Genomic DNA, 27,587 nt, shown 5'->3' on the forward strand with positions numbered 1-27,587 from the left:
ATGAAGTAAATATTATTAATAACTAAAAAATGAATTTGGCTTCCCTGTTATGAATATAAAACTATGAAAATGTGATCTGAAATGCTTTCACTAAATCTGGACATCTCTACAGCTAGCAAACAGACATCTCTAGAAACATTAAGTTTGAGGACCATAGAAATCTACTGGTAAAGTGTTCAGGATTTAATTTCCCAACCATTTTTTTATTCAGTTTAAGAGCAAAAAATAAATTATAGGATAGCCTTTCTAAACTCTTACTATTCAAATAATATTACTTTCAAATTGGAAAGGCTATTTCAAATAGCACTCTCTTCATAACTGAAATTGTCAGATGAAGGGAAAAATCTAAGATTCCCTATATAGACAGTCAAGGGAGATATTGATGGGGATAAAAGCAGTGATCAGTAGCACTTACTAGAGCATTACCACACATGCCTCATTGGTAAATTCAAATCATGACTGTGCCTTCTTCACTTATTTGCACAACAGATTTCTGCTAGATTTTAAGAAATGTAATTACTCTTATAATATCACTTTAGTAATCAAAGGGAGCCAAAGTAGTCTTTTAAGGAGCAATTGGTAAGATGCAACTATTATTTATTTGCTTTTGTTCTTCTTAGCAACTTTTAAGTTAAATTCACAACATTTCATGTAAAATATATAAAACTATCTTCCAAATAGAAAAACAATTGTACCACAATTAAACTTGAATCAAAGATCTGAGTCCTCTGGAGCTTTTAAATATGAAAAGGTTCTATTTTTATTGAAGTTTATATTTTCATTAAACCTTTAACAGAATAAATACATATAAATATAATTTTTGAGTGTACGTAAGTTTAGATACATTAAAGGATTAAAATATCAATAATATAAATTTGATCAAATAATTATATCTTGGCTTGCTGCAGTTTGGTATTAAAATGTATATGGGTGCCTGGGTGGCTCAGTTCGTTAAGCATCCAACTCTTGATTTTGGCTCAGGTCATTATCTCACAGTCATGAGTTCAAGCCCTGCATCAGGCTCTGTGCTGACATCTCAGGGCCTGGAGCTGCTTTGGATTCTGTGTCTCCCTCTCTCTACTCTTTCCCTGCTTGCACTCTCACTCTCTCTCAAAAATAAACCTTTGTTTTTTAATGTATGGCAGTTTGGGGTTTTTTTGTATTTGTTTTTGTTTTTAGTACATAGTCTGAGGCCACAGAAATAAGACAGTCCTTTAAGCATAGAGCATAGTACAGATTGTTCTAATAATGGATTAAGACACAGATGTTTTTTGTGTTTTTGCATGAGAGAATAGAGTGAGCTAAGCTCCCTTTGGAGACAGTTTTCTGAATCAACTTGTTTACAGAGCTGCTAAGATTTCTGGCTTTATTTAGAAAATTCTCAATAGGGTATTTGAAGCCAAGCCCCAAATTCTCACCTGAATTGTGTCAGTTTACATCTCCGTGAATAACCCAGAATGGATCAGATTTATATCACTCTTTTCTCTGTTTGAAAAGGAAAGTCGTTGGTCTCATCTATCATAGTTTCCTAGCCTGTGAAATGAGTGAGAATCTATCTAAAAATAACATTTAGGATCCCCTCCAGATTTCACATGCTATGAAGATATAAGATCACTTAGATCTCTTATGGGACATTCTGTATTGTTATTGCAATTGTTTCCTGATTTAGCAAGATTATTGACTATACTTGTGAAATTATTCTGAAAGGAAGAGTTTTATTACATTGCCATTATCTCAAGTCTTCTCTTATAAAACACTTTGTTAGGTGGTCTCTCCACAATTCTAGGAGAGCTGACTTTCAGCGGTTGAAACTGAAGTACATAAATTTTTTGATGAAAAAGTTAAGAATATGCACCAAAGAAGATAAACATTTGATAGACAAATACAGGTTTGGAGAAATATCTGCAACAGTTCACAAAGGGTTAATAGCCATACTGTGCAAAAAGCTCTCAGAAATTGCCAATAAACAGACCAACAGCCTGGTTAAAAACTGGGGAAAAGATACAAGGGGACTTTTTTTTTTTTTCAACGTTTTTTATTTATTTTTGGGACAGAGAGAGACAGAGCATGAACGGGGGAGGGGCAGAGAGAGAGAGGGGGAGACACAGAATCGGAAACAGGCTCCAGGCTCCGAGTCATCAGCCCAGAGCCCGACGCGGGGCTCGAACTCACGGACCGCGAGATCGTGACCTAGCTGAAGCCGGACGCTTAACCGACTGCGCCACCCAGGCGCCCCTACAAGGGGACTTTTCTAGGGGAGAAACTCCCAATGGGCAGGCAACAAACGAAAAGATGTTCAAGGAATTGACAGGGAAATGGAATGAAAAACATTTACATCCATCTGTCCAAGAAAAAAATATTAAAGCAATTTATACCTATTTTAAAAAATTAAAAGTATGTATACTCCTTTATTCAGCAATCCCACTCCTAGGATCTGTCCCACAGAACAAAAACAACCAGACTTAAGAAAAAAATGCACAACGATGCTAATTACAGCATTGTTCAGAACTGAAAGAGAAAGGAAACCAAGTGAAATGCCCATTTAAAATAAAGATTGAAGGAGTGCCTTGGTGGCTCAGTGGTTTAAGTGCCAACTTCACCTCAGGTCATGATCTTGTGGTTTGTGAGTTTGAGCCCTGTGTCAGGCTCTTTGCTGATAGCTCAGAGCCTAGAGCCTCCTTCATATTCTGTGTGTGTGTCTCTCTCTCTCTCTCAATCTCTCTCTCTCTCTCTCTGCCCCTCCCCTGCTCATGCTCTGTCTCTCTTTCTCAAAAATAAAATAAACATTTAAAAAAACACCTTTTTTTAAGTTTGAAAAAGTCATGGGCATCCATGCCTGGGATAACATGCAAGCACTGAAAAAAAATGAAAGTTGATTTAGGTGATTGTTTATGAGATGTTTATGTAAGAGGAAAATAAGACACAAAGAAGAAAGTATAATATCATACTATTTGTAAAACAATGACAATCCCAACTAATGTATATATGTATATGATTAAATGTATTTACTTACAAATATGTGTGTTTGACTATGACTGTGGCTATGATTGTTAGTTATGCATGAAATGGGTAGAATGATATAAATATATTGGGAAGCAGAAGATGTAGGCAAGCAAGATAATAAAACAAAGAGTAGACTATAAAGCATATGATATTAACCCATTAAAGTGTCGTTACATATGTTACATATAATATATGGTTAAAATATTTCATTTAAAATGATTAAAACTTAATGTTTTCAAATCAAATTTGCACATCATTGCTTGAAAGAATAATGAAAAAGAAATGTAACTAACATTATTTATCAACTGCAATTCAAAGGATGTACATGTGGGTTTAACTACAAGGACATGGTCTGAAGTCTTATTTTATGAACAATGACAACAAAACTTAATAAAAATTTAAAACGTCCACCACTGGTGTTAAACTATGTAACACTACACAGCCATTGAAAATGACATTGTGAAAATACACATATTTACAGGAAGGAAGCTCATGATATATTAAATTAAAACAGTTATAGAAATATATATATATATATATATTACAGTCCCCTTTTTATCATTTATGTATCTATCAAAAACTCAATAGAAAAATGGGCAAAATCAGAAATAACTGATAAGCTGGATTTCATTAAAATTAAGAATTTCTGCTCTGCCAAAGATGAAGTCAAGAGTCTTAGAAGAAGCAATAGACTGGGAGAAAATATTGGCAAAAGACACAGCTTATAAAGGACTGTTATCCAAAGATACAAAGAACTCTAAAACTGAATGACAAGAAAACAAACAATTTGACTGAAAAATAAGCTAAAGAACAGGAATTAAGCAAATAGATTTACATTTCAGCTTTAAAACTGACTAGCCAAGAGAACTCATGGAAATGGACCCAGTACCTTTACCTCTCAGTTTTCTCATTAATAAAGGAGGTATAATGAAAGTCCCAGGAGGTTGTTAAAATTAAATGAAATAATGTAAGTAGAGTGCTGAACAGAGTTCCTGGGACAAGGTAGGCACTTAATAAATTATTGGTACTAACAATCAACAGTTTAGATATTATCATAATGATAGAACATGATGAGAAATAGGAACTAATGGAATAAAAAAGAGTTTAATGTTATTTTGAAATATAAGGGGTATATTTAAGATATGGCCAGGATCTTTTCTCTATTGAAAATTATTGATAACAGTACCAACATGAGATTTCTAAATGCTACGACCAAAGAAACATTTTTTATTAGCATAGACACATAGACTGCTGGAGCTAGAAGACATTAGAAATAATCTCATCAAGGAGGGCCTGGGTGGCTCGGTCAGTTAACAACTGACTTCGGCTCAGGTCATGATCTCACGGTTCACGGGTTCGAGCCCGCATTGTGCTCCGTGCTGACAGCTTACAGCCTGGAGCCTGCTTCAGATTCTGTGTCTCCCTCTCTGTCTCTCTGTCCCTCCCCTGCTCGTTCTCTGTCTCTAAAAAGTAAATAAACGTTAAAAAAATTTTTTTAAAAAGAAAGAAAGAAAGAAAATCTCATCGGATCCAATCCTTTTACATATAAGAAAACCAGGGTTCAAATGCTTCAAGTAACCAGCACAAGGTCAAATGGTATTGACTGATGGTGGCAACACTATGGGTGATGGGGATTAAGGAGGGCACTTGTTGTGGTGAACACCAAGTGTTATATGTAAATGTTAAATCACTAAATTATTACCTGAAACTAATATACTGTATGTTAAATAACTGGAATTTAAATAAAAACTTTAAGAAGACAGCAAAGATATATCTTAATGTATACTTGACATATTTATATCAAGGGTTAGTGACTATATTAATCAATTTTTGTTTCTCATTAACTTTGCCTTATGCATTTAGATTATAAATATTCAATCAAGATATCCTGGTTTCTGTCAACAAAGCACTATCCAATGAAACTACATCTAATGTTTAGCTTAATTAAGCCATACTTAACACTATAATAACTGTCCTCCATGTGAATGTTAGGAAATACGTGGTAAGGGGTTGATTAGAAAGTGACAAAACCAAATGTGATTTTATAATATCCAAAAACATACTCTTAATTTCAAGGCACCTCTATACTGATACATGAGTCACATTTTTATCATCTGAGTTGAAATGTACCTGTGAAAAACAGCTAAGTTTGATTCCTTTATGGCATTCTTTTAGGTGACCACTTTTTAAAACAAATATCATGGAATGATTCAAGTTTACTAGAAAAGTCACTATTCCCCATGAATCTTTTCCGTGATCTAAAATTTTTGAAAATTTTATATATATAGAAGGTCTGTTCAAAGTAGCAAATGATTAGTAGAAAAAGTCCCATTTAAGGTGTTATCATGCTCTCCTAGGAGATTGTGGTTATTGTATGTAATTCTATTAAGTATCTACACTTTAAACATTTGCTAAAGAATGCATTTAGGATACCAGGCTGAATATATTGGTTTTTATGCTAAGATGACTACATAAAAATTGTGTTTATATGAAGATCTTTGAGTAATTATTCATAGCAAGATGCCATCTTGTTAGGATGTGGAACAGTGGGAATTAAAGTTCAGAACATTTAAAATTTGTGTGATATGGGGGACACCTCATTTATTGACAGTATGATGGCTTGAGGAAAAATGGTAGCTGTGGTACCACTCGGCTTCCATTTAATATTTAAATTGAAAGCCATAGATAATCATAGCCACATCAAACTGGGGCAGCCAGAGCTCAGTTGCTCTGGTGTGATAAGTGGTTCATCCACATAGTTAAAGACAAAGAAATCTGAAAATATCGCTTAGCCCTCTGTGGACAAAGCTGGTCTAGGATACATTGGTCTGTCCAAATATTCTATAGTTATATATAATTAAGGTAAACTCCCTCACTCTATCACAAATTAAAAACAAAACAACAACAAAAAAACTATTGGCCCTGAATGCAAAACCACTAAGTTTTAAAGTTAGCAAAGGCAAGTTTTTGAAAATTGGCCATAGTTCTTCAAATAGGAAACTTATAAGAATCACTTTAGTTCTAAGAAATCTTGGCTCATACCTGAATCCTGAATCCATAACCTTGCCTGTTCACTTGTCCCATTGGTTTTTTCTGATGGTAACTACCTCTCTGTGTGCTCTCTGGAACTTTTTCCTGCCACACAATCAGGCTTTGGCATTCTACCTAAGTTTCCAAACCCCAATATTCTGATCTGCCGACCTGATTTAGTTTACCCCATCCAGGCCTACAATGATCATTATACCTGACCACACCTTATGGTGCAAAAGGTGAAGGAAATCTTTAACTGTATAGCCACACATTTAGAAATTTGTGTCAAAAAGGATTTCAGTGTATCAGTTTTTACTTTACTGGGCTGCTATAATACATGGAACAGCTGATTCTATAGACCCAGGCTAATGGGCCATTAGCTCCCTTTTTCCCAGTGCTTCACCTTTCTGCCGCAGACATTAATAAATCTACCCTATATAATTTGGCCAATTACTTAATACAGTAGACTCTTAGATTTCATGGGGTCTACAGACTGATCTAGATTGCCCTAAATTTAATAATTTCTTACACTAGTCAGAAATGCAATTATTCTGATTGTGAAGCACTGCTTAGTTAGGGATACTGGGTTTACTTATGTAGTTTTCAACCTTTAGCTTCACATTGGAATTACCTGAGGAGTTCATTTAAGTAATTATCCTTTTAAAGCAGTACTGATGCCCAAACCCAGTCTAGACCAATTGTATCAGAATCTCTGGGATTGGGACTTAGTTAGGCATTTGTGTAGATTCAAACCCTCGCTTTTCCTTGGGAGAGCTACTTCTCTTTTTCTCAGTTTCCTCATCTGTACTATGAAGGTAATAAAGTTCTCAGATGGTTATAGTGAGAACTAGATGAATAAATGTATGTAAAACAGAATAGCCTGGCTTATCATAAATATTAGTTATTATTTCCTAGGGTTATAATGAGAACAAAATGACTAAAAGTGTTCAATAAGTATTAAACTTATGGATAAAAGAATTTTGTAAACACTAATATGCTATTCAAATGTAAAATATTTGTAATATTTTGTATTGCATGTGGTGTATGGGTCTGAATATTACAGGAATTTAAAGTGTACTTTAAACTTTACATTGCTATAATGCCAAGCACAATACATGTTCTTAATTCAAATCTTAATTTGGTTGCATTTTAAAAGATTATAACCACCAGAAATAATTCTGTAATGACTACTGAAAATCTCTTGACAATACAGTGGAATGGGAAATTTTTGGAAATAGTTTTATCTAGATAGTGAGATAGGGTACTGGCCTAATTCATTTCTGTCTCCTGAGTGTTGTACAGTGACTGGGACATATTAGGAACATGATAAGTAAAGGAAGAAATTGAGAGGTGTGGGCAGAAAGGGTGCATGTACCTCTCTTCATTGAATGTGTGAGCCCAGAGGAAAATATTATGGAATATATTCTTAAGGACATACATTATCTACTTTTTATTAATTTTTATTTTAAACAACTTAACTTTTCTGTGTGATTCAATTGTTTCATCTTTAATATTAATATTAGCATAAGAATTAGTGTAACTATTCAACATGATTTAAAAATTTTGAATGCATTTTGTAAAAGTTTAACTTTTAGTTCAATGGTGGAGAAGAGGACAGAGAACTGGAAGGGCGGGTTGGTTCAGATTAATTCAGTTGGTTTCATCAATACAACAGTACTATTTAAGCTGGGGGTAGGGAGAAGGCCAATCTTTATCAATCAAATAGTCAACTTTTACTTTTATTGAGTGCCTGCTCTGTATCAGAATCTATAGTCAGTGCTGGTTGGACAAACAAGGCAAGTATAAGCTATGGTCCCTGGCTGCATGTAGTGGATAGAGTCAGGCAACTTATTTCTGTTCCATGGCCTAAAACGTATTCCTACCACTGAGTTGCTGGTTTTGTTGGGAGGCCTGTGCAAAAAACATGTCAGTGAATTTAGTCAGTTCCAAGACCAATGCCAGAAAAAGTATTCCAAGTCAATCCTCCATTCTTCATGACATAATATGTCTGCCTTTTAAAGTTTTATCTTGATAATGGTATTTTACTGATTTTTCAGTAAAGAATCTTCCAACATAGCACAAAGAATATACATCCAAGTTTATTCATATATAAACCCCGACTTGCCAGGCCATGGCAATTTCATTCCTCTTGCTGATATCTTCATTCAGGCTTGTTACCTGTGATTTGGCTCCTAAATACATTTGTGTCTCCACTTTTCACTCCGTTCAGTGAATTCTACACCTTAGTGGCCTGATTAGTTTTTCTGAGCAGCTGTTTACACATACACATAAAAACAATTGAACACCAACATATTCCTTCTTGAGAAATATATTTTCACATCCAATTTCAACTACTTCTATTTGTTGCATTAGAATGGAGACTCAAGCTTGTTGTAGCCCTTCTAGTTGGTCAGGAAATATTGATTTTGAAAGAAATGAAGGAACTGTATGGAGCAGCTTGTAGAAAGCACTAAATCCCCCTCAGTATTTTGAATTAATGTTATATTTTATTAGGCGTAGCCTCTTTCTTTAATTAACAATTGTCCTCTTTCTTAATCACTTTTACTAATTAAGTGACTTGCCAATAGTTTAAAAAGAAATAATAGAATTAACAACATTAAAGATCATCTGGTACAAACCCCAACTTTGAAAGTCAAAAACAGCTCAAAAGAGTTGAGATAACTGGCCCTCTAGGAAAAAACTGATAAAAACAAGGCTAGTACCCAGATGTTGACAAGACCAAAGTCCTTCACTACCTACTTTCCAAATCCATCATCTGTAGTCATTCTTTCTCTGTATCCTTAATATTTTGCACCATCCCTGAAACATACTATAAAAATCCAGTTTGTGTTAAAAGTAGATTTAACAAAGAGATGAACTTGAAAAGGGTTAGCAACCAAGGCTCGCTGCTGGGGTCCTGCTCCAGTTACTTGACAACAGCATCTGAGTTCGGTTTAGTCAAGCTTTTTGTAAGGGAGACATTAGGCCAGAACCCTTCATGTTGCTTGGTTTTAGGTTCACAGGAAAGTGAACCATCAAGGGGATGTTTTGATGTATCCATGAACTGCAGCTAAGCCATTCAGGGTCTTCTTAAAATAAAGCTCCGCTGGGTTTTCTCAGTACAGCCTTCTAAAAGTTGACACAGCAAGAATTGCTTCTCACCAGGTTCTATTTTTAAATCCCAGTCAAAAAAAATTTTTTTAACTTCAAGATTGAGTTTGAGACATCTTTGGTGAGTCTTACCATCTTGCTAGAAAGATTGCGTAGTGCTTATACACTGTCAACTCAACCTGTTACAAGAGGGATGGAAGAAAAGGAGGGAGGGGAGAGGATGAGGGCAAGAGAAAGAGGGGAGACGTAGGGGAGGGAGAGGAAGGAAGAGAGGAGAAAGGAAGGAAGAGAAGGAGGGAAAGATATCAGCTAATAATAGCTAATATTTATTGAGTGTATTAAAAGTGTCAAGTACTGTTCTCAGCACTTTATATGTATTAATTAATTTTTTCCCTCAACAACTCAAGGAGATAGGTTCTGTTAATTATTCTCAAATGAGAAAATTTAAGCATAGAAAAGTTACATAATTTGCCCAAAGTTATATGGTAGAGCTGGCTTTACCAAGAAATCTGACCTCAGAGGCTGACCTTTTACCTCTTTACTACATGCTCTGAGTTGGAAGTTTGTCTAAAAAAAAAGCACAAAGGGGTTGTTGGCTTTCCTTATTTTTTTCTTTTCTACTTAACCAAACATGCATTTTTGCATTAAGTCATCCAAGCTGTCAATCAAATGGAAATATACTGGAGGCAGGGAGATGTGCTGAAAAGAATCCAAACTTTTGGATTGGTCAGAAAATCTTATGTTCCGTGTTTGATACTTATAGGTTGTATGACTTTGGACATGACCCTGAAAAATAATCCTAAGCCTTTAGGACATTCCATATCCTTATTCAAAAACTAAGAAAAAATATAAACAAACTCATGGTATTAGTGAGAATTAAATGAGATAACATATGCAAAGTCTTCATTCTGATGGAGAGCAAACCATCCTCCACAAGGTGAATTTATTATAACAAACTGAAACTCTAAATGAGTCATTATCACCTTATTATTGTTACATGAAGTTGTATTTATATAGGAAATAAATCTTCCTAGCAACATGAGATTGTTCCTATGAGAGCTAGCTGTTATGATCATTATTCTTATTTGGTATCAATATGTGCATGTACTGTGTTGGGATCAATATACAGGTAGAATAATACATTAATATTTCTCTGCTAATGGAGGCACCTGGGTGGTTCAATTGGTTGAACATCCAACTCTTGATTTCGGCTCAGGTCATGATCTCACAGTTCGTGGGATTGAGCTCCATGTCAGGCTCTGTGCTGACAGTTCAGAGCCTGCTTGGGATTCTCTCTCTCCCTCTCTCTCTGCCTCTCTCTTTCTCTCTCTCTAAAAATAAATAAATAAGCTAAAAAATATTTTTTTAAAAATATTTCTCTGCTAATGAACTACTCTTTCCAGAAACTCTTAGCTCCCTTAACTTTCAGAATCTGTCTCATCTTGTATCCCCAGACAAATCTTACCAGCATTGCCCCTGAACATCAGGTAGTTGAAGGGCTCTGCAGGAGCCACCAGGAAGTCTGACTCATGCTGTCATACTGTGGGACTTCTTTTTAGCCCTTTAGTGCTGAGTCCTCCTGCATCTGTAAGTATCTCTCAGAAGCCTAGGTCAGAAGCAGGTTTCCTTGTCTGCAAACAAAGTGGGACTGAGGTGGAGGCAGAAAGGCCCCAGAGAGACACTAATCAAGGCCTACTGCATCTTTCTGAAGGAAGTAAGTAGAGAGGGGATCCAGGTGTAAAACCAATAGGACCAAAACTAGGAAAACAGAGAAAATTGGGTTTAAAGCTAAGATTGGAAAATCTTGCCTGGATTCTCAAGGCTCATCATGTGACTCCAGCAGCCTGAGATGGTGGTAGAAAGAAGCCATTAAAATGGATGATGTCCAGCAGCCATTCAATGCTGGTTTATACTGGGCATGGTAAGAAGAAAACAGATATATTGCCCTATCTGCTCACCTCTAAATTTGAACGCTGAGTTGAGGTGTATGTCAACAGCATATATAGAATGACCTCTGGAAACTGTTCTGTTGCTGTTCAGGCCTGCAGTTGTTCTGGAGCTTTTTTGTATGTCATTCATCTATTTCTGTCTTATTGACTGAGCCCTTTCATATTTGACCTAAGAGTTGGGTGAAACCCAAGCTACTCTGGCCTTATGCAGGGTAACACTGTTATGCTAAGTAGGAAAAATAATAATAACAGGACCTAATATATACAAAGCACTATTCCATGTGCCTTGGCTGGGAGAAGTTAAGACCTTTTACCAAATTCAAAATACTCAGCCCTTGTTTCTATTGTACAAGAGCTGAAGTGCATCGTCTATGCTGATGATAACCATGAGATATTTTTTCCATCCAAAGATGCAAAAAGAGCACAGGACCAGAAGGTCAACAGACCTGAATTTGATTCTGTGTTCTAGCATTTTCTAGATGAATGAAGCACTTTTTGTCTCTCATTATCCATTTCCTCAGCTTTAAAAAGGAGAATAATACCTACCTTCATGGAATGGCCAAAGAAAAGTAAAGGATATAAGCCACGTATGACTATTTGTAAATGTTAAAGCTATAGCCATTAAGTGTAATTCAAATATATACTAAGTAACACACAATTAAATTTATCATAAGACTAACTGGGTAATTTTTGACATGGTCTATTATGTTTTCCACCAGAATCCAAAAGAGATAAGTTGGCTTTATCGTTAAGAGAGAAGGAAAATAAAAACTAATTTTCCAAGGCCAAAGTGTTTTACCACCTCAAAACAAGTTTCTAGTCTTTCTAATTATAAGTGGTTTTCAAACTTTTGTCTCAGAGTCCCTCTGTATTCTTAAAAATATTAAAGACCCCAAAGAGCTTTTGTTTGTGTAGATTATGTCTTATTGGCATTTATTGTATTAGAGAAGAAAACTTAAAAAAAATTTAACCATGGATTTATTAATCTTTTTAAAATAGCAATAAAACATATTACATGCTAATACCACTAACAATTTTTGTAAAAACTCTGTTTTCAAAACAAGTAGAAATTTTAGTAGGAAGTGTGGTATTATTTTTCATTTTTGCAAATCTCTCTAATAGAAGAGCTTATAGAAAGTTGAATTCTTATACCTGTTTCTACATCTAATGTGTTGCAATTTTTTCTTTTTGGTTGAAGTATAAGAAAAAAAATCTGTCTTCACAGAGATATATAGTTGGGAAAGGAAGTAGTCTTTCCATAGTCTTAAATACTTAAGGATATTCTTTGATTCTGCACCAAAACTTAACAGGTGATATTTCTTAAAGTTTAGTAGCACTGCAGAATCTAAAATGATATCAATGAACTTTTTGTATCTTTTACCTATTAATATCCATTGGTTTTCTTTACACTCTGCATGTATCCTTAACTCATGCATAGTTTTGATAACCTACCATGCATTGGTCATTTGGAAAATATTGGCTCACTGAGTTATCCATATATTCAAGTGTTGCCATATTTCATTATATAATATCAGAAAAATTCTTCATTAGTACCTCTGATCTCATCAGAAATGTCTTTAACTAATGAGAAATTATTAGGCTGGCAGTGGTAGATATGTTTTTCAAAATTCTAGCTTTCATTGAAAGCTTGAATTTTGGCAACAAATATTGTTGTTTTCCTTGAATTGAAAATCTCCTTCATTTATTTTCAAGAAAGAAAGTGCCAGATTTCTAAGTTTATGTAAACATAGTTTGTCCATCATTTTTAAGTAACAATAATTTACATTTATTTTTAAACGGCCAGTCCTGTTCCCAGCTAGTAGTTTGGTGCCACCACCTTGATTTATGCTAAGGTGCTAATGGTTTTACCCCTGTTGCTTTTGCACTATCAATACAAATTTCAACATAGCAAAAAGGTAAATAATGTTTCAATACTATTATGAAAATAGCTTTAACTTCACAGACCACCTGAAAGAATCTTGGGCACCACCAGGATTGTATGGACGTACTTATGTGTTATTTTCTTTTATGTGTTAAATGCATTCTTCATTCTAATGGTTTCCAGGATTTCTTAAACTTTCTTAACAAAAACTGTTAATGTAAGGTGGATTTGGTTGTGTAATGTAGATATGGATGTGTGTTAACTTGAAAAGATATTCACAATATATTGTTAAGTAAAAGGAGTAGTTTAGTATTTGTACTACAATCACATTTATGTCATAAATACATATATATATATATGTATTTATGAACATATATTTATACGTACATTCATATCTGTATATGTCTGTAAACTTTTTTTCTTTGGAATGCCATCCACTAAGGAAATTAAGAGGGGCTAGAAGTTATGCAAATAATTAATCTTTTTTATTTTTTGTCACAAAGCAAATGTATTTCATTAAATATTTACTGAGTACCAGGGCGCCTGAGAGGCTCAGTCAGTTAAGCGTCCTACTTCAGCTGAGCTCATGATCTCACTGCTTGAGAGCTCGAGCCCCGCGTCAAGCTCTGTGCTGATAGCTCAGAGCCTGGAGTCTGCTTCAAATTCTGTCTCCATCTCTCTGCCCGTCCGCTGTTGGCACTCTGTCTCTTTCTCTCTCCCTCTCAAATATAAAAAAAACTAAAAAAGTAAAAAATGTATTTACTGAGCACCACCAATGTGATAGGCACACTTCTGTACTTTAAAAATAACTTTTTTAGTGTTTCTTATGAGGAGAAGATGTTGTTTTATAAGTTTAAAAAGCTTTTTCCATTTGGGGCACTGTACTATCCATGGCAATTTAGCTGTTCCTTAGTAAAGCATTGCTTCTTCTCTCTTTAAAACCCCCACACTCACCTACCCAGGACAGTTTTACAAGAGTGCAGTAGTTTTTAAAAGACTCTTCATTAAATTCAGTATCTACTTCCAAAGATGTATTTAAAGTAATTGAGGATCAGTCATTCTTCTGTGTCTCAGTAATACATAATCAATATATTATTCACATTGGGACATTAATCTGATATTGCAAGGAGAGTCTTCAAAGGAACCCTTACAGTTCTCTCAATCAAGTTCATGCTCTTCATCATTGATGAGCATCAACATCTCTGCTCTGTGTTGTTCAAGAAATAATTCTCATCGTGTCTTCAAAATTTTGTGATGACTTCAATCATAGAAGCGTCTAAGATTTGAGGTTTTATTCCTGAAGAGGAGAAAAAAGGAAAAATGCGAAGATTAAAATTGAAAGAAGACTTTCAGTAGTCATCTGTACTCCCTGGGATGCTGCAGTCTTCTAGAAAGAAGTTCATTCTGTACCTTTTAGGTTTGCTTACACAGCTGAATATCCTTCAATATTTTTTATGTAACATGTTAACTATTTTTGAATATTGAAACAAAACAATGTCTCGTTAAGTAGCAAGAGTCTCCAAACTTTGAGCAAGAAGATAAATATTGCAGTTGAGTCTGCCTTACTCTACCTTACCTTACTCCAACTTTCCCCCATTAGAGTTTTATCCTCTGACAAGTTAAAAACAAGTGAAATGCAGTGGAAGCAACTGTTTTTGTTTTTTTAACCAAGCTCTAAATATGCCATCTCCAGGGACACCTGGGTGGTTCAGTCAGTTGAGCATCCGACTTCGTCTCAGGTCATGATCTCATGGCCTGTGAGTTCGAGCCCCGTGTTAGGCTCTGCTGTAAGCTCAGAGCCTGGAGCCTGCTTCAGATTCTGTGTGTGTATCTTTCCCTGCCCTTTCCTCCTCCCCTCAAAAATAAATAGAAACATTTTAAAAAATTAAATATGCCATCTCCACGCTTTTAAAAGCATATTACCATTTGATGATATCCCAAATACACCTGAGTAAATATACATCTTTGCAACATTTTATTAATCCCTGGGTGGTAGAGTTCTTAGGTTTGCATAAAGATGTAAAAAATCACAATAAATCCTTTTAGATGTGCTGCAGCACTGAACAATTTCACATTGTATTTTCTTAAACAGTCTCTCTTTGTTTTTCTCCAATAACAAGAAACAACAAGAAAAGTTTAGATACTGCTTTAGGACTTTACAGAGTACAAAAATATGTATCCTTTGCTTAGTGCAAAATGTTTTCCTATCTTAGTCAAATTATATTACATCTCTCTCTAGCTATCCATCTATCTCTGTATCTCTAAAAAATCTTTTTTTAATTGGATTTTTTCTAAAATAATTTTGCACATGACCAAGTTAAATGAGTGCCTAGAGTGTGTCACTTGTTGGCCTGTTCACTGTTCATTTAATTCCTGACTACAGAAAATGTAGATACTTCTGTTACTTATAATGGCCAGTATTGAAGAAGTAATCTCATGATACAGAGTGTGATGAATTAAGCATGTCTTACTAAAACTGATGTGTGGTCAGCTAGCTCAACTTATGTTTAAATGGGACCCATGACTATCACACACCAACCTCTTCAGTAGCTCCCATTTGCTCTCCTTGCCTCCAGTCTTCTTTCCTCCAGTCCATTTCCCACCATTTCCCTGTCCATTTCAGTAGGGTGGGCTTCCTAAAGCACAGATACGATAATGTCACTCTCCTGCTTAAAACCCTGCAACTGCCGCACATTGCCTTAACATAAAGGCGTGATTTTTAAGACTCTGCCTTCCTGCCAGCCTCATCTGGCATCCCTCCCCCAAACCTCCAATCTGCGCTAGCCACACCATCCTCCTGTCAGATGTTAGAAGGCCCTTCCATCTCTTACCTTTAGTCTTAACTCTTCTGCACTTGCTTCTTCATCACTCTTATTCACGCTTGCTCCCCAGACCCACACACACAGACCAGCCCTTCTGTTCCACTGGGATGGCCTCTCCTCATTTGGATCGCAGTGTTGTGCAAAGTATAAAACACATGAATAAAATGAACATACTTCGTGCTCATGCTTTGGAAAATTGAAATTGCCATATTTAAGAATCTTCTTATATCCCTTATCACCAAACAAGAGAGGTTTTATAACTGTTATTTTTTTGAAGACCAGTTTCTTTCTTATTAGCTGATAAAGTCATATAAAATTTCCTGTACGAATCACCAAAGTGCCAAGATACCCTGTGTATTCAAATGCATTTTGCTTGTTTTTTCCAGTAATGGAAAAATGTAATATCAAATTTGGTAAAATGTCAGAAGTAATCCACTACCTATTACCTTTTTTTGTGATAGCAACACATAACTGTATTGAATGAATCTAGCTAGCTTCCCTAGTGCCAAAAGGATGACCATGCATCAACATGAAGCCACCGTTGTTCAAACTAATACAATTCTGCCTAACAACCTCAACAGGTACTTGAATGCCCAACATTGCCACATAATCTGCTTTTTATCTTCTTAAATTATTCTTGCCTTCATGACTCAAATACATAATCTCTAGGCATTAAACTCCTTTTTACTTGAGCCATGGATTCACAGAATATTTGAGCTCAGGTGTTTGGTCACAATACTTTATATAAATGAATTATTTTAACTTTGCCTGTAATTATAAGCTGCTGTGTTTTCCCCCTAATTAGTAGTAACACTTTTTATATCAACCAAGGTTTTAGTTGATGTTTTTCATAAAGTAATGTATGCAATTGGCTATGTCCTCTAGACTCTGCTGTTTTAATTTTTCTTTGATTACCACGTGTCCGGTGGATAAACAAGCTGTCTGTGGCCCCAGATCTTTCTTGTCCCTGTGACTTTGAAGAGCTTCTTCAACAAGTAATTACCCGAAAGCTTTTACCCATGAAGAAAATGGATAGGACCCCCAGACCTGCCCACCCTTTAGGGATTGCCATGTCTTATTTGTAACATTGTCATCAGTGAATTTATAAACCACTGGAGAAAAGGGATGAATTAAAGAAGCCATAGGGAGATTGATGGAGAAATGATGAGAATTGTGGTGTGGATTTAGGATTCTTAAGGTTATTAAGGCCAAGTGGGAGAGCCCGAGATGAGAGTAATGGCTATGCCTCCGGGAAATGTCACTTTCAGGAACAGGAGGGATTTATTCAAAGCTGTCATGTCTGTCATGTCTGTGTGTAGATCCACATGGAGAAAAAAAATCCTCAAAATTCATTTGAGCCATAATAGAAAAGCTACTTATAAATCCACCAGTCACATAGATGTAGCTTTAATGGTAACTTAAATGGTAACTTTAAATGATAACTTTTTGTATGGATTTTATAGCCAAAGCACAAACTTTGGTCTGGCTCTTCTTGGAAACAAAAGTTGATGAAACAAATTTTTCTTGAACATGTGTCAACGTGTCATAACAATGTGCTTGTGTAGAGAATGTTTGACAATAGAGGAATAATATATTTAGGGGGCAGAATGCTTATGGGAGCAACTCAATTTTTTTCTTTATTTTTATTAAAATAAAAAGACTGCTCTTTTCCTTTACGAGGCATAAAATCATCATGCTCAGATCAATTGTTACAAAGAAAGTCAGTGGCAGGTGTATGCCAGGTGTGCTGACTACCAGCGAGAGAGAAAAGGACCACTGGAGAGGCTAATGATAAGCACAGCTGTGTTTGAGATTGGGTAACATGGTTCCATCCCATCCACTAGGGCCAATGCATATAAAAATAGGAAATTGTGTCAACAGGGATCAGAAGAACATCAAGTAATAGTTTAGTTTTAAATGGATTATTTCTTTTTTTATTCTTCAAGCGGCAAAGATATAGAATACATAGTTTGCCCTTTTATTCAGTTGTTGTTGTTGTTGTTGTTGTTGTTGTTGTTGTTGTTGTTTTTGTAGGGGGCAGAGAGGTAAATGTTTTAAAGTGATAGTAGTATTCATTTGCCATCTGGGGATCCAAAATAATGACAGTTCTCCCAGGTTCCTTACCTATCTTACACCACACCACTCCAGTCTTGCTGTTTGAGTGATGACAGGTGAAATTGTCAAATGGGACTACTTGTTAGTTTCACCTTGCTTTAGAAAGAGCACCAAGACTACATAATGCCAAGAAATCTAGTAGATTAAAACATATCGTTTTTCAGTCATTGTCTTCAGCAGACGGAAAACAATTTTTTTAATGTATTAGTCATTGCATGCTACATACCACTGCACTTACAGTTTTAAAAGCTAAGTCTACAGAAGATGAGAAAATTTATGTTTGTAGAGACAAGAATCTTCCAGATGAAAGAATTGGACTCAGAATTTTCCTGTGAAGAAGGACATCATATTTTGTTTGTTTTCTCTTTGAATGTAGTTTTGTTTGATTTGGGGACTGAGGGAGGGCTAAGAAGAGTTTACTTATTGTCCTCAAAGTAATGTGGAACATTGCTGAATCTGACATAACTGAAATTTCAAGTTTAATTTTTGTTGTCTGCCTACTTAATCTCAATAAGCCACCGGGACACTACTGTTTCTCAGAGCATATGTAACCTTTCTGAGTAGGCATTAGCCTTCCTAGCCCTGTTGAAGCTTGCTACTTCGGTTGCATGTTCCAGAGGTGAATGCTTGTTGTTTAGCCCAAAGTGAACTTGTTTACCAGAAACATTGATGACAAAAGGATATGAAATTGAGGACATGATGATTAGTATCAACTGGAACTGCCTATCACACCATGAATTTGTCCCTTCAAAAAGTTGAGTTGTTTTATCACTTGCTTTTTACAGAACTATAAAAAAAAAAACAAAAAACAAAAAACAACAGCCTTTTGATCAGAAATCCTCTTTCCTAATTCTGGTGATAGGACCTACAACTAGCATTTAATGCTAGAAATGTAGTTCACTGATTTGCTTTTCATATGAAAGCAACAATTTGCTGTAGAGGAACAAATCCTGAACTTTTAGTGTTCTTAGTTTAGAAGCTTACTGAACAAATGGTTTTGCTTTTCTGAGTTTTAAAAGTAAATTAAATAAGATAAGCCGTGGTGGGAAGAAGGTGTAGAAATGTGATACTATGTACTGTACTTTCAAAGTGTGTCACAGCAGATAGATGAATAGATATGCAAAAAAAACAAGTATAATAAAATGTTAGTGGTAGAATGTAGGTAGGAAGTATATAGGTGCTTGCTTTAAAATTCTTTTAAATTTGCTGTATGTTGGAAACTTTTCACAATAAAATATTGCAAAGGTGTATAAGAAGGTAGATACCTAATAGAGAATTTGTGTACTTAAGAAAATGCCATTGCATAATGGTATAAGATTGAGTAGCCTTAATGACTGCTTATGTTGAATTTTCATCTTTGGAAAACTTGGAGAATACAAAATACTTTTAAGAAGCTTTATAAGCTCTTTAGGTTATTTTCTAAAGACCACAAGCCATGCTAAAGATAAGAAAGCCAGTAAGGAGGGACTTTGAGGCTACAGTGAAAATTGTATTGTGCGTCACTGCCATTTTATTATCCAACTATTAAATAATCAGAATGCCTATTTTCCCAGTTAGATTTGAATTAAGATTTTAAAATATTACTAAATATCTGGACATATGCCTATGACTTAAAACATGGTTTAAACTGCATCAACATATTTGCTGTCCTTATATTTCTTTTTTCAGCCAGAAATATACCTTTAGAATTGAGTTTGACTGCCATAGGTGATGTGTGCCCAAACCTGGCCCAAAACTCAAAAACTGTTCCCTGTGGCTATTTTGTTTTACCATATATATGTTTCACCATACCATAACATTGTTTTACCATATACGTTTACCATACCATACTGAGGGTGAGGTAGACTGTAAATGTCTTTTAAAAACAAACAAACAAAAAAATAGGTTTTGAAAAATGGCAGACTTAAGCCCTCTGCAAATGATTCTCTTGATGATATTTTTCTTTCAGAAAGTTGATTTCCTCCATACTTATAAGAAAAATAAAAGATCTAAAAATCATCCTTTTAATTAGTAATGTGGTTACGTTCTATTTCAAAAGTCTGTCCAGGTTTATGTCCTAATCACAGAAACACTCTCTTATTCCAGGCCTTTGGGAAGAAACACTTCCTTCTCCCTTATTTCCTGTTTTCTCTTTTTATTGTTTCTTTGGCTCCTATAGCAGTGGTGTTTGTGGCTGTGCTGACACTGTGCATCTTTTAAAAAGAAGGGACATGGGACCCAAATGATATCAAAGAATTGAGAAGCTTAATATTATAAAGGAGAGTCAAGAGGAAAGAGGCATATTAAATGCAATAAACAAAACATTCACTTCACCATACTACCACACTTGCCACAAGGGACGTAAGCAATAACTGTAGCGTGAATCCCTACATTTTTTTTACAAAATAAGCTTTTATTCCTCCAGAAACATAATAAAGGAAGGGTAAAGCCCTGACCCAGTTGTTTTTCTGCAAAGTAGACTTTAAATGGGTCTTTTCTATGGCAATTTTATGGATCTCTCAAGCAATCACACTTTGTTTACTTTCTTTTTTATTATGAAAGAAATCCATTCTTCTTTCAAAAAGTACTCCCAAGTATAAAGAGAACATATAGATCATGAATAATTCCATTTCCCAGAGAAAAGGACTTTTAATATTTGGTATGTATCCTTACAGATTTCTCTTCTACAAATATATGTCAAATAACTGTAAATTTTCAAAGAGAAACACGCAGTTTTTCTCCAAAAAGCGTTTGTTCTTCCTTTCTTGCCTCGTGAATTCTAGCCCCTCATTTTCTGGCATCTACAGTTTTACTTTCTTCACTAATTCCTTCTTGAACTATAAATGAACTTAGTACCTTTACACAAAGGAGGGGGAAGCTACAATTTTCCCGGTATTCTTTCCCTCTATTTTTGTCTTTCCACTCCATCTTCCCTCCCACCCTTTTTAAAAATTTTTTTAATGTTTATTTATTTTTGAGACAGAGACAGAGATAGAGCATGAGTCGGGGAGAGGCAGAGAGAGGGAGACAGAATCCAAAGCAGGCTCCAGGCTCTGAACTGTCAGCACAGAGCCGGGCTCGGGGCTAGAACCCACGAACTGTGAGATCATGACCTGGGTGGAAGTGGGACGCTTACCCGACTGAGCCACCCAAGTGCCCTCCTCCCACCTTTTTTAAAAACTGGTAGAATACTTAACACGATATCTACCGTCTTAATAAATTTTTCCCTTTCTCTTTTCATTCAAGCTTTTCTAAAGTCAAATAAGTTCCTTTCTCAGTATCTGTACTCCCTTACCACCAATGTAGCCACTAATTTACTCTGATCTTGGTTCCAGGAATTCTTCTCTTCCTTGATGGCTGCTAGAATGTCCAATACAATGAGAGTGTGCAGTATACATCCTTACCTAACCATTCATCAGCATTTGACAGTAGAGCTCTTTCTTTGACTGTATCCTCCTGGTTCTCCTCCTACACATAGGACCGCTCCTATTCAGCCTCTGCCCATTCTTTAAACATAACAATTCCCCGGGACTCTGGCCTTAGTCCTTATCTCTTCCGCTTTCTTTTTTAATGAGCTCACCCAGTCCTGCAATTTTAGTTATCCCCAGCAATCCATATGTCCTGCCCTTATGTCTCTTCTCAGATATCGACCTGTGTATCCGAGTGACCCACTGCATCTTTCCACTTGGAGGAACTTTCCAAAGACATCACAAACTCAGCATATATCTTTTCAGCACACCATTTCTTTTCCCAATCCTCCTCCCTCTCATGGAGACCCTATTCAGTTGGTGGCAACACCACTTAACAACTGTAATAGTGTAAATAACAGCAAAGACATTTGACACATTTGTCAAATTTGACCATTGAAATAAGTAATATTTACATTTATTTTGACATCTGTAGTCAATCACAAATTGCACTGGGGGCTAATTCATACTATGAGCTCTAAAAACAGACTCCTAGAGAATTTGATAATTAGAAGTCCATTGGTGACTGTGAATACAATTACTGTAAATTGCAACCTGATTGTAATTGGTTTAAAAGTGAAGAGAAAGGAAGGAGCTGTTACTAGTGAGCACAGACCACGCTTTCAAGTTTGACAGTGGGAAGATAAGAGAGATTAAATGAATATCTTTAGGGGAAAGGAGATGTGAGGAAGTCATCTTTTAGAACAAGGAAAGCAACAATTTTGCTAGCTGTGGGAAGAAGGTGGTGGAGAAGGAAGGATAGAAGATAGGGATAATAGGAAGATAAGAATTGAATACTGACAACCATAAAAAAAAGAGAGCAGGGGGATCTTTGTTGCTTTTGTCTATATTATATATTCTTTGTGTAACATTTGTTTTACTAAATTCAGGTCTACTATTTGTCATTAAATAAATAACAGTAAAAAATATTTTTAAAATATTTACATGTAACTTTTTAAAGTTTTTGTTTAAATTCCAGTTAGTTAACATACAGTGTAATGTTAGTTTCAGGTGTACCATTTAGTGATTCAGCACTTCCATACATCACTTGGTGCTCATCACAAGTGCCCTCCTTCATCCCCTCACCCATTTAACACATCCTCCCACCCACCTCCCCTCTAGTAACCATCAGTTTGTTCTCTATAGTTAAGAGTGTTTTTTGGTTTGCCTGTCTCTCTTTTTTTCCCCTATGCTCATTTGTTTTGTTTTTTAAATTCCACATATAAGTGAAATCATATGGTATTTGTCTTTCTCTGATTTATTTCATTTAGCATAATACTCTCGCTCCATCCACATCATTGCAATTGGCAAGATTTCATTCTTTTTGATGGCTGAGTAATTTTCCATTATATATAATGGAAATCTGTCTAATATATATATTAGACATATATATACCACATCTTTATCCAGTCATCAGTCAATGGACATTTGGGTTCTTTCCATAATTTGGCTATTGTTGATAATGCTGCTATAAGCATTAGCGTGCATGTATCCCTTGAAATAAGTATTTTTGTATCCTTTGAGTAGATACCTAGTAGTTCAATAATGCAGTTGTTGGATTGTAGGGTAGTTCTATTTTTAACTTTTTGAGGAATCTCCATACTGTTTTCCCAAGCGGCTGCACCAGTTTGCATTTTTCTATGTAATCTTTAACCTTTACATTTATTTACATTATTATTCTGTCAGGCAAAAATTGCAATTGGGGCTAATTTGCACAATTAACTAATTAATGTGTTTCTTTTCCTTTTGAAAATTTCCTTCCTGTATTCCATCCCTAATAAGTATGAAGAATCCTTTTAATTCGACAGATGTCTTTCGGTTAAAACTCTTACTTTTTTTTTTTTTTTTTAACGTTTATTTATTTTTGAGACAGAGAGGACAGGGCATGAACGGGGGAGGGGCAGAGAGAGAGGGAGACACAGAATCGGAAGCAGGCTCCAGGCTCTGAGCCATCAGCCCAGAGCCCGACGCAGGGCTCGAACTCACGGACCGCGAGATCGTGACCTGAGCTGAAGTCGGACGCTTAACCGACTGAGCCACCCAGGCGCCCCTAAAACTCTTACTTTTTAATAAACTCCTATTCTAAAATGAACAATGAGAGTTTCATTTTTCAAGTCTCTACCCCACCAGATTTTGTTGTTTTGTTTTGGTTTTTTGTTATTTTGTTGTTGTTTTTTTTTTGTTACTACTTGAAAATTTTTCTTATATAATGCATCCTATATCTGAGGGCATGTATTGTTTTTCTATACAGTTTCCAAGTTTTATAGTTTATCTAATTCGAGTAAACCCACATTTCTGTTCTACTTTTGTGGATGAGAGAATGAAAGGTGGGAAGCAGGAGGTAGATAAGGTTAAAGAGAGATGGTGGAATGTCTGCAGAAAGGAAAGTTTACCAGTTAGACTCAAATTCTTAAGAAAACTATAGCCCTGATTCAATGGTATTAACAAAGTTATCAGCACTAACAAAAAACTAGGCAGTTCTCCTTGCAGTTACTCAGGAAGGATTCAGAATGGTGTGGGGAAGATGGGAGGGCTACATTGGACACTTAGCCAATGTCAAAGGAGTTATAAGGAGTGAGGCATCCTCGGCAAATGACTATTTTCTTTCTCTCTTTCCTCACTTCTCCGGCCTCAAAGTCCGCACCATTTTAGCTCCACAGCACTGACACTCCCTTCTCAGCTGCTCATAGATGAGCAGTGCACAGAATCTACCATCAGCAGGCAGCATGCTAAGGTTGTGGTGGAGAGGGCCTGACCTTATTGCCTCAGTTGAAATCCTCAGCTCCAGTGTCTGCCAGAAGAGGTGGGAGGGGCACAGGAAGTGACTACCCTCTGGCTTCTCCTCCCACAGAAGCCCTGCCTCCTCACGCAGGACAGTAGAGAGGTTAGCTTTCTTTCTCCTTCTAGTTCAGTCCTTTGGCTAATGTGAAAGACCACGCAGAAGCTTTGGAGTTGCTTTTTGTGCTTGAAAAAAGTGCATAGATAGAAGACAGGGATTCCTGGCTGGGAGGAGGGAGGAGAGCTGAAGATCTCTGCCTGGGCTGGCTGAGCTAAGCAGTCAAAGTGGGAAGCTGAGTGCTTGAAAGAGGATTATGCTCGCACTAGAAATAAGCAGTAAGTGAGCGAATAACCATTATGGTTTAGAAAAGGATTAATCCCCCTGGGGTTATGGGGTGAAGTAGAAAATATTGCTTAACTCTAGAGTAAAACTGTAAGGCTTCTGACTCTGTATACAGTTGTGTGCTGTTTGGAGAGTAGGGGCTTAAATGCAAAATCAGAGCTCTAAATGCCTCCTCCCACTCTTGGAAAATGCCAGCTTCTACTTAGAATAGTTGTGGATATAATCTCCTTCCCTGACCTAGCCTCTTTCCAGGAAAATATATTCCTAAATCAGTAAGGAAGTTGGGATTAAATTGGAAAGGTGGAATTTGGTAGTGGTAGAATTGCAATCTTGAATTATGTTTGGTGAATGCTGACATTGTTATATCAGTGAGCAGTGATTTGTTAATCACAAGGAAGTCTGAGATTGGGGCATTAAAAAGGGAAAATTGAGAGCTTTTATGACAAGGAGGCTGAATAGTCTATATGCGTACGATGAAATATAAAAATGTATATAAGTAATAATAGATGGGGTGTTTTAAGGAGCATTAAAGTAGAACAGCAGTCAGGAAACCTAGAAGTGCTCGGATAAAATTTAGTTAGAAAAGAAGAGATTTTAGTTTCAATGACTTTTTGTGCTAGCCAAAAATTTCACAATGTTTACAAAGTCAAGACAATGATTCAGGGATACTTTGATTATTGTCATACATTATAAATACTGTTGCTGGGCAAGATCTGTGGTTCTTTGGTCAGCAAGTTCTGGCAATGACACCACTGCCGCTGGTGCAAAGAATTCTGGGATGCCTGACAGTGAAATGGATGGAAGGACCCACATTCCAACTCTACTTAATGTCCTTTTGTCCAGAAATCGGGTCATGCAAATGAGCTACTTGGTACGTATATAGATCAATATTCGGAAAGGCATTTCTAAATGTTTTGTATTAGGTCTCTGGACAATATCTTATGGCAACCAGTAGACTAAAAGGATACAAAAACAAAAGTGATAGGAAGGAAGTCAGCTTGACTGAAACCAAACCTGTTCTTTTTGTTTTCCATCAATCCTGAAATGGAACCTCAAATGAGCAGAAGAATAATAGAGAGAAATACTGTGGCCATCTGTTCTGTTCTAAGTGGCTAAATTCATTAATATATGAATGAGAATTTAGATTTTATTTATGCATCCTAATACTTGAAGATTCAGAAATCTCTTTATTACAGAAAAACCCACGAAAATAAGAAGTATGTTTATTGGGGAGGAAGGGGAAAAAAATAGACAAGAATTATATCCCACGGTATAAAGAAGATTTACGTCATGTTCACTGAAGGATATAGTTCTTCCCTCAATGAGATGGGGATCCTAATATGGCACAATAGATGCAAACAAATATTTTTAGTTCCCTTAATTCTGGTTGATGCAGTTAATACAGAAAGACAGATGAAGTTAATACAGAAGACAAAGAAAAGATTCTTTAAAAAATAATAACCTTGAACTACAGCTAACTATGTAGTGAATTTTATTTTCCTTTTCTTACTGGTCCTCTACAGAGGTACTATGATTTCTGAAATTATGAAGAAGCAATCTTCCTTTTCTAGTATTCCTATCAACAAGTGCACTGGGAGAAAGAAAAAAAAAAATGACTCAGATGTATTATCTTTCTCCTGTAGCACAACAGTAAAATGGTTAAAATGATCTGTGACATTTTCTAACTTTACAACTTTTGCTTTGGGGAAGATAGTTGGGGGTTGGACCTGGGTGGGGGAAGGGAAGACAAAATGCCAATAAAGTGCATTTTTAAAAAATGGTCTATATTCTTCCAACTTTTCAAACTACATAATTTTGAAAACTATCTTATATATCTTTTAAAAATTATTTCTGAGTTATTTTTTCCAGTGTTAGTTTTCATCGGATTTGTAAGCAAATGTAGAAAATCTGTAGGTTCGTTATCTGAGTTGTATAGTGCTTATCTTATTCTTACAAATATAAAAGGGATTAAAATAAAACATTTAATCCTTGAAGTCTTAAGCATAGTGCAATTACTAAATGCAGTTTCAGTCTTTAATAAAAATGTGCTGGGACTCTTAAAGGAATTTTTGATCTATCTCAAATTACTAAAGAATCTGTTTTGAGACTACAAAATTGAAAAAACATAACAATATTCAGGAAAAGATTAAAAGTGTAATTTGGATGGGAGAGGCTAGGCAGAAATACTTGATGAGTAATTATAAGCCTGAAGTTTGACAATAAAAACATTTGCTGTTGTCCACGAGAGATTGATATAAAAAATGATGTATTTTGACAAGTGAACAAGCCTAAGTAAAGTATTTAAAAAGTATTAAGTGGAAATTAACATTATTAATGGAAAGAAACTAAATGATCATTTAAAATTATTCTTTCACAAGAAAAGTAAAGAAAAAGGATATGGAAAACTAAGCAGTGATGAAGACCTCGAAATAATTGTTGATCAAAAGCAGGTAAGTGAATGCTTACATACATTTTCTACTGTTGCACTGTAGATCTTTGACAACTGAGGCCCTTTGAGTGTTCGGTCCTGCCCTGGTGGCTGTATTAGCCTGTCCAGCTGAGGCCCGCTTAACAAGATAGATTTTGAGAGCAGCTAAGCCTCCCCCTATGATCCCTCTGATCCACTGACTTCTACATGATGTCAACATGCATGTTCTATATATAAAGACAATGAAAAATAGAACAAGATAAGAGGACTTTTAGAAAATTACATGACCCAGGGAAAAATGAATCAATACAGCAATGATAATTTGGTTGGAGAAAAAAAATTAAACAAGAATCAGAAAGTGTGTTATTTTGAAAGTGAGAAAGCTAACATTAGTGCGAAACAATGAATATGCTTTAAGGAAAGGGGGGTAAAAGACCAAAAATACTGGGAAGTTGAAAACATATACATTGCCCAATTTACTTTATCAGAATATCTGCAATAAATATAGAGATCTTTTTTTTTTAAATAAAAAGAAGAAGGTACTTAATATTCTTTAATACTGCCTGTGATTTGAAAAACATCTAGCTTGGATTTTATATGGGCCCATAAGGTGGAATGAAAGCTGCTTAATAGACCATAAACAATGACATACCAGGTAATGGAAGGTTTCCAACTAATGC

General features: G+C 35.7%; 1 protein-coding gene and 1 long non-coding RNA gene across 12 annotated transcripts in view; one reads left to right on the forward strand and one right to left on the reverse strand.

Annotated features, from left to right (window-relative positions):
- The window catches only part of PEX5L (peroxisomal biogenesis factor 5 like), a 228,092-nt gene that overhangs the window by 33,679 nt on the left and 166,826 nt on the right, over positions 1 to 27,587 (forward strand). For 3 of the 11 annotated variants that reach the window (XM_053903614.1, XM_019463244.2, XM_019463246.2), the window contains exons 1-2: positions 24,260 to 25,350; positions 26,858 to 26,929. The exons of 4 other annotated variants lie outside the window; for them this stretch is intronic. In XM_053903614.1, the coding sequence (XP_053759589.1) occupies positions 25,258 to 25,350; positions 26,858 to 26,929 (165 nt within the window). In that variant the 5' untranslated portion in view covers positions 24,260 to 25,257. Of the gene's footprint in view, positions 1 to 24,259; positions 25,351 to 26,857; positions 26,930 to 27,587 lie in introns of those variants that run through there. 4 more of the 11 variants (XM_019463248.2, XM_053903615.1, XM_019463245.2 and 1 more) reach the window with 2 other exon arrangements.
- Positions 13,439 to 18,249, reverse strand: LOC128777280 (uncharacterized). The gene is made up of 2 exons (XR_008422507.1): positions 15,807 to 18,249; positions 13,439 to 14,272 (listed from the first exon to the last, which is right to left on the reverse strand). It is a non-coding gene; the product is annotated as an uncharacterized LOC128777280 (long non-coding RNA).

This window comes from Panthera pardus, unplaced genomic scaffold (genome assembly GCF_024362965.1).
Source record: "Panthera pardus isolate Hobbes unplaced genomic scaffold, ASM2436296v1 HiC_scaffold_16, whole genome shotgun sequence".
NCBI classification, from domain to species: Eukaryota; Metazoa; Chordata; class Mammalia; order Carnivora; family Felidae; genus Panthera; species Panthera pardus.